Here is a 15,000-nt window from a genome sequence, read left to right as displayed (position 1 = left end):
ATCAAGCAGCAGTTTTTGTACAGCTAAAATAACTAGAAGTGGATGAGACTGTAAGCCTCGACACATTCGAGTTACAAATGACCGCTCCTGCTCTTACGTTAATAATAATGTGAATAGTATTGATGAAAGCTTCAGCATTATGCCAAGAGACTCTCTCAGACGACAACCGAGAGAAGCTGTCAGTGTGAAAACTTTTGATTCTGTCATGTTTATCATGACATCTCACCGCTGAACTTAGAGAAGGTGCTTTATATATTCATGCATTTGCTGTCCAAAACCGCTGACTCATCCACTCATTCACTATTCACTACATAGTGAATGTCAATGTGGAAAGTGTGAGTAAAGAAAAATAGCATATTTCGAGATCACATTGCGAACATTGTATGATGTTTCATATGCAGTGTTTTGAATGAGAAAAAAAATCCTACATGTTTTGTTGTATTTGCTGTTTTAACAGATTAACAGATTTGAGTCTAATAATACAATTTAATTAAAACTAAAACAAAATTTTTGGGAAAAAAAAAGCTGAAATAAAATAAAATGAAATGTATATATATGAAGAGTTCAGATGCAAAAGCCTCTAAGTGCCATCTGAAATTTTCTTCTAGAATGATAATTTTTATGAAGCTTGTATATATAAGTTCAGTAATTTCACTTAAATGGCAATGCAAATTACCTATTAATTGTCATTTAAGTGAAATTACTGAACTTAAATATACGAGATTGATAAAAATAATCATTCTAGAAGAAAATTTCAGATGGCACTTAGAGGCTTTTGCATCTCTTCATATATATATATATATTTGATGAAAATTTTGTACTTAAAAAACGTATCTTAACAAAATATATTGTGTTGCAAATTTAAGTTAAATTACTAAAGTTACTAAAACAAAAGCTGAACTAAAAATGAAAGCTATATAAAAAAATATTTTTTTAAATAATAAAAATGCCAAAGGCACATTATAAAGTTACTAACTCAAGTTAAAATAAAAAAATCTACTAAAATAACTCTGATTTTTGCTGCCTGTCTGAGGTCAATAAAACCAGTTGTACTTTTCCTTGAATGTACTGTAACTTCCAGTTGAACCAAAACAACAACATCCAATTTGTAGCTGAACTACCTTTGTGGGGGAAACACACATTAGCAGATACCGTAGCCTCTTACCTTGTTCTTGAGTTTCTGGATCTCAGCCTCAGTGACAGTGTGTTTAATCTGCAGCTGTAGAAACAAAGGGATAAGAGAGAGTAGATGAGAGATGACTGGATGATCAGGGACAATCTTCCTCTCAAAGGGAACTGACCAGAGAGGCTTTCTCTCTCTCTCTCTCTGCGTGACTGACACACTCTCTCTCTCTGTGCAAATGCAGTCTCAAGAGAATGAACACGAGGGAGGGAGCAGGAAAAAAGACAACCGAGCAAGAAGGAGTGAGCTCTGGAATGCAATATTTATATAGAAAGGTTATGGTCTCTCATCAGCACCAGTGTGTAAGAAAAGCAGTGAAGTTGAGTTGTCAGATGAGTTGTATTGACAAAATGAAAAGGATCAATGGAACATTTATTTTCTCCAGGTCGATCAAGATGTCAAAAGCTCTTCCGTTTTTTTTTCTCGTTTTTTTCCCCCCATACTTATCCAGACCTGGAAATTACTCAAATCAAGGGGAATAAGTTAAAATAATTAGTTATTATTTGTAACATTATAGATGTCTTTACCATCACTTTTGATCAATTTAATGCATCCTTGCTGAATAAAAGTTTTTTATGTACTGATCGCAAACATTTAAACAGTATTGTATTTATGTAATATAAACTATTATCTAACATAAAAATAAACTTGAAATAAACTAGTTACACAACAAATGTCTATTTCTTTCATTCTATTTTTATATGTATTGCTACAAAAAATAGCAAACCTAAAAAACAAACACCCGACTTAATATTTTGTTTGACCTTTTGATGTTTTCTAAAGGTTAAGTTCTTCATTTCATTGATCAATTGTTAAAAAACGCATGCGTTCTTGGTTTACCTCTCGAAACTTCTGATAAAGTTTGGTGGCATCCAGTTCTGATGGCGAGATGATGTCCTCATTTTCGGGTAAATCGAAAACCTCAATGGCCACATCTCTGTCCCTTCCCGTCTGTCCCGCCTCCGCCTCCTCCTCATCCGTGGCGTACTCCCCTGTCTGACCACAGGCACATGGGAATACCACAGGAATCAATGTGGAAGGTTCCTATCTTACTCAGGGTTCACATTTTTCATTTTAAAATGCCATACTTTTATAGACTCAAATATCCAGATTCAGACCATTTTAACATTGGTTCATACAGTATTATATTTGCATTTTCTCAGTTTTTTTCCATCGGTTTACCTTGAAGTGATAGCATGCGCTTACATGATGAGAAGAAACTAAAAAGCTTTATAACCTGCATATATTCACCTCAGACACATCGGTTTGATACTGTAAATGTGGTTTGATGTTGCACCATCACCAAACACCAAAGTATAGACTGATTTAGATGATCGTTTGCTTCTTTATCTGTTGCTGGTTTGAGTAGCAAAAAAAAAAAAGAGACTCGCTTATAGTAAAGACAAACAGTTTTACGTAATGAAAATGTGCGCCTTGAATTAACTCTTAATTCAGAATTAATTAAATCACTGCTGGTATGATACATTTATTTTTAGAAATTCTTAATTTTATAGTTTAGAAAACTGAATAGTCTGGAAACACTAATATTTTTCTATTTTATAATTTCCACTTATCCAGACCTGAATATTACTAAAATCAAATTCCATACTTTTCCAAGTCGTGTAGAAATCCTGTTTAATATAGTCTAAACAAGTTTACTGAAGGCATTGTATTTTAAAAATAACAATACAGATACTAAAGAACTTATGATACCCTAAAAAACCCTGATTTTGATTTTATATTAACTGGTATGCTTAGCCAATGGAAACATGAACTTTACCTCAATTTGTGAGGTTCATTGAGTTGTGCTATTATTTTTCTAAGCAATTAAACTTGGCATACCACAAAAAAATAGAGAAAAATCCCACAAACTTTATTTTAAGGAGGAATCCAAACAATATCAAAATACTCTTTTGACTTGAGCTAGTAAATAACCACCTAAAAGTTGGGATTTTTGAATGTTTTTGAATTAAAGTCTCTTATGCTCACCTACGCTACATTTATTTGATCACAAATACAGTAGCATTTTGAAATATTACAGTTTAAAATAGCTTAATAATTATTTTAAAATGTAATTTATTCCTGTGATCAAAGCTGAATTTTCAGCATTATTACTCCAGTCTTCAGTGTCACATGATCCTTCAGAAATCTTTCTAATATGCTGATTTGCTGCTCAAGAAACATTTCTGATTATTATCAATGTAAAAAAAAAAACAGTAACAGTTGTGCTGCTTAATATTTTTGTTGAAACCATGACAATGTTTTTCTGGATTTTTTGATGAATAGAAAGTTCAAAGGAACGGCATTTATTTGAAATAGAAATGCATTTACTGTCACTTTTGATCAATGCAATGTATCCTTGCTGAATAAATGTATTAATTTCTTTAAAAAAAAAGACAAAAAAAAAACTTACTGACCCCAAACATTTCAGAGTTTTGGTCTGTTGTCTTTCCAAACTAAAAACAAGTCATGCAGCATCTCTTTCCCCTGCTTGAGTCTGCCAGAGTTATTTTAGGTGGATGGATGTGCACACACACGGACAGGTCGGTTCTGCTCGGCTGGGGCTTGTATCTGGTTGCAGGGCAGGGCTGTTCCCCGGGAGACCTCCCTTCCACATCAAATTATTCTGCCTTGCAGGAGGCCATATGTAACCCTGCTCTACTGTACTGCTCTAACCTGAGCGATCTCATTTGTGTCTCATCTGTGTGTGTCTCTCTCATCTCCTCACACACATTATATGTTAATTGAGAGGACATGGAGAGCAGCACACATATCATCCACATCATCAGCGTGATATTACCTCTCAGTTATAGTCAAGGGGCAAATGAGCTCATTTTGGAGTGTCACATTCAATTAGTTTATGTGTCACCATTCTTTTAACACACTGGTGGTTACCGTACTTCACATGTTTGAGGAAACTAATTACAAGAAGGTCATATACAGAATACATAGAAAGTAGTACTTAAGCCACACTTAAAAATGTATAAATATCACAAATTATATGACAAAATATCAAAACAAGTGCCACTTACTAGTAAAATATGTCTATAGTAATTAGTCTCAAATTAAAAGTAACACAAAAACTTAAATAGTTACAAATGCTTCAAGTGAATTTAGAAACAGTAAGACAATGGGTATTAATTTTAAGATTTTCTAAAGATTACATTTAACAGTGTTATTAATTTATTAGTGTTTTGCAAGATTACATTTTTAGTGATCTGTAGAACAGAAAACAAAGGTAATCTAAATATAAAAATGAGGAATTGGCAATATCCGCTTATATTTGAAATAAATATTTTATAATTTAATATATTAAAAACTGTATATATATATATATATATTATATGATTAATCACATCTAACAAAGTTTTTTGTTTATATAATATGTATATATATTATTATATTATATATATGTATATGTGTGTGTATATACTGTATATACAGTATATATATATATATATATATATATATATATATATATATATATATATATATATATATATATATATATATATATATATATATATATATATATATAAATATAATATCCACAGATATATGAACAAAAGCTTTTATGACAGCACTAATACATATATTCACATTACATATACACACAACTGTCACACACACACACATACAACACACACACACACACACACACACACACACACACACACACACACACACATTATTTATTGTGTGTGACAGGCATTATAAATTATTGTTTGATATTGGATTTTTAATGTGTGTGTGTGTGTGTGACAGGCATTATAAATGATTGTTTGATATTGGATTTTTAATAAGTCGATGTTATAAATATTGATTCAATATTGACCGTTGTGATAAATTAAAAAAGGCCAAATGGCAGCCAATAACCAATATAGTAGCCTACTTATTTATTGTGCATCCTTAGACAATATAAACTCATGAACATGTACACGTTCATAGGTACTGTTATGGTTGTTTAATAAAAAATAAATAAAAAAAAAGGTTACAAAAAGGTCTATCGTCATTTGGTTTGATATTTAATAATGCTGTGAAATCCATATATTTATAAGTGTGGCTGAGATGTCACTGTATGCCCTTTCCAACACCACTAACCTTTCTTAGATGTCCTTATAAGCACCATCTATGATAAGCACTATATCCTGCAGAACCCTGCTGTTTTAAGGCCATTTAGCGCTGGCAGGCAGCTTGTGAATGGTTTAGGCATCTGCTAATCCACAGCACAGCGAGTTTTCAGGCAGGTTCACACCATTCTGCCTCACTGAACACACCAGCCCTTAAACCTTCATTTTCGGAGGCCCCTCTTGCATGACACTGATATGACACATTCAAACAGACATTCACATGCTGACGCTCAAGCACACAAGTTCGCAAGAACAAACACCCACCCACCCACATGCAAACCCGCTAATCTTTAGCAAGGACTGCTACATTCATTACAATTCCTTACGGGCAGCATGTCTGCCGGGTGAAGCCTCCTGTGCCAGAATTATAAAACAGTGCTGATCGCACAGCTATTTCAAGAGCGCAGCCTGCATCCCAGCCAGCAGAGGAGGAACACATTAAACCATGCGAGTGCACAAGAAGGATATCAGTTCAATTCTGATTCTGATGCAATCTGAAGGAGAACTCAACGCACATATATCCATCATTCAAAAATGCTAATTTAAAATTCTCACTGACAAATAATGAGAGGCATTAAAAATTCACTCTTGCATTAGCACACGTGAGTCTTGCATCATTCTGCGCTGCACAAGAGCCTATAATGCTAAATTGTCCGCGTCCTCCAAATCACAAGGTAGAAATGGCTTTGTCTGGTCTACTGATGTCATTTTCTCTGAAACATAGCGGGCGATTAATTCAACGCTTTCTTAAGTCAGTCTTCAGAGCTTTCGTGAAGAATCCCGCTGCCGTGACAGTAGCGCATGCATTATGGAAATGCACCTCGCTCTCTTTATCCTTCAAAAATAGAGCGCAGCACAGGCACAGACGTGACAACAGACTCGTGGACCTTTTGTCTGAAAAGCCAGGCCGCCCGCCCGATCCACTAATGAGAACTGAGCAATAACTCAGTGACTAGTAATATAACAAACCCCATTAACTCTCCATGGAGCAGAAAGCTGCCCCTGTGGGTGTTTTTCCATGAGAAGCCCTCACCGACCTAAACACACTTTTAGGTTGCTGAAATCTTTAGAGGAGAGGCAGGAAAGTCCACTTGTGTGTCGTCTAGGGCAAAGGTGTTAATTATTTTTTATGCTAATGACATCCGAGTAATACATATATAATAATAAATTTGCCAAAATATAAGGGGAACTGTAGCCTATATTTTTATGTATTAAGATTGATTTTTACTGTATGAAAAAATTATCATTATCAATTTTCAAAATTCAATAATTTTCTGTTTGTTGCACTAAAGCCAAAGAAATGTATTAAATATTTTCAGGAAAATATTCACTTTGTATTCATTTTTCAGTTGATCTTTGTCCTACCTAAGGAAGGAAATATAAACATTTAATAATAATAATAATAATAATAATAATAATTATTATTATTATTATTAATAAATATGAATCTCTCCTTCCTTGGGCTAAAAATGAATAGAATAAAATAATTTCAGAATTTCAATTAGTGATTAACAGCATGAATTCCATCTTAAAAACTGGAATGAAACAGCAATGTCATCAGTTTTGTGTATGTTTAGTACATTTTCAAGAACCCCTGGTCTAGAAGGAACAATTGATATATTTGTGTTTTTTTCCCTTTCAACAGGGAGACTTAATGAAATTATGTGTTTTGGCGACACTACGGGCTCAAGATTCATTTCAAATTATTAGTTTTAGGTTGTAGCTTGATTTTATAGTTTTTGACCAGCAGAACTGTTTTCATCCTGCTGTGACAAATTGTAACAGGCTGAGGATTGTAGCATGGCCGAATCATGGATAATAGATTTGATGGTTGATGAACCTGTTCAGACAGATGCTGACATGCTCAGACCTGTTCTGTGCTCACCTCGTCATCATCAGCGTCGTACTGGGCGTACTGTTGCTCCATCATCTCTCTCTGACGTCTCTCCTGCTCCAGAGTCTGACTGATGAGCTGAGCCACCTCGCTCTGCTGTCCCGGACGCTCTCGGCCAATCACAAACCTGCACAGACACACCAACTGCCAATGAGAAGGGAGGAGCTTTGTGATCAGATGCAGAGTGGTAAAGGAAGGCTATCCGCCCACTTTTTCAGCAGCGTTGGTTCCGGAAGTATTTTTTCCATTTATTTCTCCCGTAGAGATTTTTAAAAAACTTTATGTTAAAGCGTTACAAGACATGAACCTACGGAAGCGTATTGCATTCACTTGAGGAAAAATAATCTACTCTGTTTTTCTGAATTAACGAGTTAATTATCTCAGAATTATGAGATAATGTTTCATGAAAAAAAGTTTTTGCTCAGTTTTTCTGAATTAATGACTTAATTATCTCAGAATTACGAGATCATTTTTCATGAATAAAAAGTTTTTGCTCTGTTTTTCTGAATTAATGACTTAATTATCTCAAAATTATGAGATAATTTTTCATACAAAATATTTGCTCTGTTTTTCTGAATTAATGACTTAATTATCTCGTAATTCTGAGATAATTAACTTGTTAATTCAGAAAAACAGAGTAGATTATTTTCCCTCAAGTGAATGCAATACGCTTCCGTATGAACCAACCAGCTACGAGGTGAATCATAGTATTACAAACTTTTATTTGAAGGAAAAAAGTATTTGAAAATCAACAAAAAACCCCTACTAACTTAAAAATGCTGATTATATCTAAAGAAATAATATATATTTTAAGTTCATTGCAAAATATGCATTTATATACAAATATTGAAGTATTTTGAGAGCATATGGAAATCGACTCAATTTCGTCATTCACAGTGCTTCATGGGAATGGGCGGAGCTAAAGAGCTCTTTTGGCACTGTTTGCTTGTTTTGACTGATTGAGGGAATTTTCTGTACAGCATCATGGGTAATGTAGTTTTTCACCACAAATTCCACTGTTAAACACGGTAAAAATCAGTATCCTTAGAAACGTTATCAACAACTCAGAACGTCAGTGGAGAAAGGCATTTAGTTCATCATAACATCGTAATATACATCATATTGCTAAATGTACACAATTTTTCATATCAACAGAAAAATATAAAGGGATAGCCTGGCTTCTCTTCAGACTCCCTTTCTTCACGGGCATAGTTAATGATATGCTAAAGCCCGAGCCCAAGGTAGTTTGTGACGTAAGAAACACCTGCGATTTCAAACCACGTTTTTGAGACTGTCTTTGGTTCACTGGAGTTTTAAGGAGAAAATACTCAGCAATGGTTTTAACTTATGAATTTGCACATGGTTTGTCTTAAAGTATCATAGACATAGACATATTGTATAAACAACATTAAAAAATTGATTTTCACTACAAGGTGTTTTAATATGGGATGATTATAGTCTCAATATGATTGACACGTGCAAGCACACTTATCAATGAACTTCATACATGTTGCAGAAATGTTTTATCCATGCCTTTCAATTTGCGTGTGCAAAATTCAAAATTGAATGAATGTGAAGCAATTTGTACAAATAGAGACATTTTTGTGAATACAAATGTTTTCCTTTGTATTAGTGTATCATAATTTGCGCATGCAACACAGAAGATGTGCATGTGTGGATCAGGTGACGCGCGTGCATTCATTGACGTCTTTTCTGAGTCGATCTCATTTGATTCATTTGGATTTTGAGACTTTCTTTTCGCGGTTTTTAAGCATTTCACAACCCACACACAAACAACTACAAATGAATAGGCCTGGTGCTAATTATTAATGTGTGCACAACTACCCATCTATTTGACAAATTCACAAATGTGCGTCACTACATTTAAACTAATACAATACAACTTGTGTGTGCAAAATCCAAAATCACATGAATGTGCAGCATTTTGTACAAATAGAGACATAGTTGTTAATACAAAACCTCGATTTTAAATTAATGTAGGCCAGAATTTGTGCGTGCAACAAGTAAGATGTGCATTTGTGGATCAGGTGACACGCGTGCATTCATTGACTCGTTTCTGAGTCGATCCTATTTGATTCATTTGGATTTTGAGACTTTCATTCCGCGGTTTCGCCTTGCTCGATCCACACACAGCTGTCTGAGAAAACCTGCTACCACTAGATGGCAGTATTCTGCTGAAACAGACAACGGCAGCGTAATCAAGCGTTCTTCCTCATTTAAGACGCTTAATGTGAGTGATATTGAAGCACCACATTTAGTACACAATATTGGCCTACCTTATTAATAAAGCATATTTATAGAGGCAAACAGATTGCATCAGATTATGAACAACACTCATAGAAAAACATTATAAAACGCTTAACGTGTAATAGCGCGTTGCATGTTCAATAAGGTGTTGGCTACTGAGTTTAAATATCACCGTCATTACTGCATTGACGTTAAGCTTTTTCTTTATAATATGCGCTATGGGAGGAAAACTATATAGCCTACAGACAAGAGCCTATGAACGCGACGCGCGGCGTTTCACGTTAATGGCATTTCCCTTCCTGAGCCTGTTAAAAAGAAAAAGCTTAACATGAAATTCTGCAGTTGCGTTTAACTTTGCGTGTGTATGGGAGAGCAACCGGTCCGAGAGCTCGGTGAAGCAAGTTTTAGGTTTTGATATTCGCCGCATTTTCTAAAGGGACCATCTGCAAATTCCACTCACAGTCAAAAAAATATAAACGTCCAGTCATTCATTCAAATTATAGTAAATGCAAATTTACCTGTAAGTCAGTCTTACAGGAACCTTCTACGAGCTTTGGAATTTGAAAATGTCTGTTTTTAAATATTAAAAGTAATTTTAATTAAAACAAATTATACGTTTTAACGCAGTTAGTGGAATTGGCAGACGTTCCCTTGTGCATCATGAGCTGTGGTTAGCGCGTCAAATCATTCTCATGTAGAAATATGCAGCTACACACACGTAGGGCCAGTTGATTTTCAATTAACATTTCATGTCGATATACAATGGTTGCATATTGTTAAAACTCATATAGCCTATAACAGTGGCTTATGGGTCAATGGAAAACAAATGTACTGCGAAAATCGTCTTTAACATTTAAAAACAGACATTTTCAAATTCCAAAGCTATACTAGGCTATGTATACAATGTGTAGTCAGATAAAAATTAAGCCTATAATATGAACGCAAATGCGAAATTTCACGTTTTTTTAACAGGAAAAAATGCCAAGCTTATGCCATGTTAAGCTTTTTCTTTTTAACAGGCTCAGGAAGGGAAATGCCATTAACGTGAAACGCCGCGCGTCGCGTTCATAGGCTCTTGTCTGTAGGTTATATAGTTTTCCTCCCATAGAGCATATTATAAAGAAAAAGCTTAACGTCAATGCAGTAATGACGGTGATATTTAAACTCAGTAGCCAACACCTTATTGAACATGCAACGCGCTATTACACGTTAAGCGTTTTATAATGTTTTTCTATGAGTGTTGTTCATAATCTGATGCAATCTGTTTGCCTCTATAAATATGCTTTATTAATAAGGTAGGCCAATATTGTGTACTAAATGTGGTGCTTCAATATCACTCACATTAAGCGTCTTAAATGAGGAAGAACGCTTGATTACGCTGCCGTTGTCTGTTTCAGCAGAATACTGCCATCTAGTGGTAGCAGGTTTTCTCAGACAGCTGTGTGTGGATCGAGCAAGGCGAAACCGCGGAATGAAAGTCTCAAAATCCAAATGAATCAAATAGGATCGACTCAGAAACGAGTCAATGAATGCACGCGTGTCACCTGATCCACAAATGCACATCTTACTTGTTGCACGCACAAATTCTGGCCTACATTAATTTAAAATCGAGGTTTTGTATTAACAACTATGTCTCTATTTGTACAAAATGCTGCACATTCATGTGATTTTGGATTTTGCACACACAAGTTGTATTGTATTAGTTTAAATGTAGTGACGCACATTTGTGAATTTGTCAAATAGATGGGTAGTTGTGCACACATTAATAATTAGCACCAGGCCTATTCATTTGTAGTTGTTTGTGTGTGGGTTGTGAAATGCTTAAAAACCGCGAAAAGAAAGTCTCAAAATCCAAATGAATCAAATGAGATCGACTCAGAAAAGACGTCAATGAATGCACGCGCGTCACCTGATCCACACATGCACATCTTCTGTGTTGCATGCGCAAATTATGATACACTAATACAAAGGAAAACATTTGTATTCACAAAAATGTCTCTATTTGTACAAATTGCTTCACATTCATTCAATTTAGAATTTTGCACACGCAAATTGAAAGGCATGGATAAAACATTTCTGCAACATGTATGAAGTTCATTGATAAGTGTGCTTGCACGTGTCAATCATATTGAGACTATAATCATCCCATATTTTAACAACCTTTAACAACTTGTAGCTCACATAAGTTATCACTAAAATCAATTTTTACTTCCGGAACCCGACTGTTGAACTCTATAAAAGATCATGGCTATTGATTTTCAAATAGAGACAAAGAACAGAACAGATTTTACATAAATGAGGAGGGTATAAAAATGTAGAAGGTGAAAGTGTCGGGTGTCGTTCAGTAAAATAAAGGAAGGTATAAAAAAAACCCTTCTTTTCTATTTCAATGAAGTGAAGCTCTTTTCTTGCATTGTCTGGCTTCAAGCAAGCATTTTTGTTCTCAGTTCACTGACGGATTGTCTCTTTTATAATACACCCTACAAATCAACGAACGTGGCAGGAGATGTCAGTGTGATAAATGACTGTGACAAGGTGAACAGAATAACTGTACAAAATGTTAAGAATCCTGCTTGAGACTGTCATGGAAAAATTGACTGCAAAAGCACCTACCTTGAAAATGAAAGTTTGTTATTTCTGCACCACTAGTGGCGCCAAAAAGAATTGCAATTTGTCAATCATTAATTATTAATCTCTGAAGGTGACATTCTGCTTTAGAAAGACTTTGAATAATAATAAAAAGTCAAATAATTTATGCAAGTTACTTTACCTGTGAAGAATGTTGCTTCCTATTGAATGCACAGTGGTGACATTATTGGGTGCTATTTTTAAAGACCCACCAAATGGCATAATTTATGACTAAACCTGATTGTGAATGAGAAACTGAATATCGGTAAAACAATACGATTTTCTCTTCGAGACATTAACCTACTTGTCTCTGCATATGAAATTAGGATGTGCAACATATCTGTACGATATCGGTAACCACATAAAATGTGATGCGTACATTCACTTGTAGCATTTAAAACAACTGATTTGACTTTTTAGTGTTGTGTTGTTGTTTTTTGACAACAATATATAATTTTTGTCTTCCGTTTATCGATCATAAACCATAAAATGTAAATTTGAGGAAAAAAAAGACAATTCCCTCCAATAATATTCACCCCATTCTCTGCGGTGCACAATCCATGTTGTGGATAACCAGCAGGGAAGCGCTCAGCATGGAGTCCTAATCACCCTGCGTTAGGCACAGATAAGGGTCCAAATTTGATCTACATCTGAAGCAACAACTGGGCCAATACCCTGTGATGCTTTTGCAATGCAGCTGACCTGGAAACAGTCCTCTCTTCCATCTCGGTACCACACGCAGGGAGTCCCAACTGCTCCGGGACAGAGAATTCCTATAGAGAGATCCCTCCATTTATGTTCACATACATCTGGGGTGACATGATGCATTTCAGGATGTATGCATCGCCTCACACAGCGAGGAGTTGTTCCTGCCAGCTTGCTAAAAAAATCCCCCTGATTCTGACACTGAATCATCACAGGAATGACTCGCTCTTAATAGAGTGCCAATCTTAATATATTTATCGGTGGTCGCTGGTGCAGACAGAGTTTAAGACCTGTCTTAATTGCTACAGTAGGTTAAATTTAGCACAAATTCAGAATCTGGGCCACACCGCCTCATCGGTGAGAACAGAGCTCAAACAACCAGGAGGAGGGAATGAAACGAAACCAGGAAAGTATAGACAAAATAATAAAATTCTAAAAGAGATCAAAATACACTTATGGTGAAATTGTGCGTTTCTGAGAGCTTCATAGTATTAGATGCATTTGACGGTTTCTAGTAAAAATCTGGCATAACCAAAAACTGTATATATAACAATGTATATTGTTACAAAATGTTTCTATTTTGAATAAATGCTGTTCTTTTTAACTTTTTATTCATCAACGAATCCTGAAAAAAGTATCACAGGTTCTAAAAAAATATTAAACAGCACAACTGTTTCCAACACTGATAATAACTGAGTATCAAATCAGCATATTAGAATAATTTCTGAAGGATCATGTGACACTTAAGACTGGAGTAATGATGCTGAAAATTCAGTTTTGCATCACAGAAATAAATTATACTTTAACGTATATTAAACAGAAAACCATTATTTTATATTGTAATAATATTTCACAATATTACTGTATTTTTGATCAAATAAATGCAGCCTTGATGAGCATCTAGATAGATAGATAGATAGATAGATAGATATTTTGCTTCTTGAGTGAATTTATTTTATTTTTAAGGAGGTTTTGATATTTTCTACTGGAAAACAAGACAAAAGTACTGATCAAGAAATAATGATAATGATAATAATAATTTTTTTTGCAGTGCAGATTGTGTCAGCTTGTCCCAGGCCATATGAATTATATGAATCAATAAATTCCGTCCCTCTCAAAAAGTTGCATTTAAGGAAATAATTTTTAATGAAGCCTTTTTAAATAAACATGCATTTGAAGGTTAAGGCTAAATTCATTAGCCTGGATGCCAGCCAAACTTATCCCCACCCACAACATTTGAGGTCGGGAAGTTCAGTCTGGACTCGATCCGTTGTGGAGCAACTATGCTCGAACCAGAGCTGTTCGGACCAATCAAATTGTCAGGGCGGGCTTTATACGATGATGGACAGATGATCAACAGTAACGTAATCATCCACGTCACCAAAGAGCGCTTGGGTTGAATTCGTTTACAACAATGATGGCTGCCGCTGGAGAATTGAGATGTGTAGATTCCGCCATCGCGTCTGTTATAGAAGATATCGACAGCGCATTAATTTTAAAAGAGGAACAGAGAACCGCAATCAAGGCATTTGTCGATCGGAAAAGATGAATGAAGAACATAGGTCTATCCAATTGAGTGCAGAGCATTTTCTTTCCTAATTCGGTTGTAACACGCCCATAATCACAGTATGACTTATGAGTATGAGTATGACGACGTCAGTCTATAAATTCATAGTTCCATTCAACTACATTTTCAGCGTGTTAATATTTACAGATGAAGTGCAATACACCACTGACAGCATCTGTTGAAAAACAATACGCTCCATCACACTGTGCAGACCTATTGTTAATGAAGAGCCTTGTTTCCTCACAGTGTGAAGTGCTCCTGTGGCTGATACTCCTTTCAAAGACGTGCTTTCTGCTGTCGTGACGAAGGGGAGATTAGATACCTAACAAGAATTCTGTGTTATTCTCACAAAGTGCTCTGTGGGAGGGAATATGATGACATTGTCATGCTATTTCATACGCTAAAAAAAAAACACTGGTCACTCTAGTGTAAGTTATAGTGGGGATACGAATGTATGTATCTGGTGTCAGCATTAAAAGGCAAACCTGGTATTAATGAAACATAATAACTGAGCAAATATTGTGTGTGGACATCTAGCATCTACCTGACTAACTCCCTGCGTGTTTCTCAGGACAGAAGCAGCGAAGCTCTGAGTTACTCCCACCAGACTGGTGCCGTCAACCTC

The 15,000-nt window shown here is 35.3% G+C and overlaps 1 protein-coding gene across 1 annotated transcript in view; it reads right to left on the bottom strand.

Moving 5' to 3' along the window:
- The window catches only part of ppp1r9a (protein phosphatase 1, regulatory subunit 9A), a 72,113-nt gene that overhangs the window by 25,055 nt on the left and 32,058 nt on the right, over positions 1-15,000 (bottom strand). Inside the window, exons 5-8 of the mRNA XM_084131102.1 lie at positions 14,929-15,000; positions 7,199-7,351; positions 2,024-2,179; positions 1,166-1,219 (exon numbers count right to left, since the gene is read on the bottom strand). The exon at positions 14,929-15,000 is cut by the window's right edge and continues 25 nt beyond it. Coding sequence (XP_083987228.1) covers positions 1,166-1,219; positions 2,024-2,179; positions 7,199-7,351; positions 14,929-15,000 — 435 coding nt within the window. The remainder of the gene's footprint in view (positions 1-1,165; positions 1,220-2,023; positions 2,180-7,198; positions 7,352-14,928) is intronic.

This window comes from Abramis brama, assembly GCF_963993115.1.
Source record: "Abramis brama genome assembly, chromosome: 12".
In the NCBI taxonomy this organism is placed as follows: Eukaryota; Metazoa; Chordata; class Actinopteri; order Cypriniformes; family Leuciscidae; genus Abramis; species Abramis brama.
The sequence above is the reverse complement of the archived record's forward strand: the minus strand, read 5'-3'. Positions and strand labels throughout refer to the sequence as shown.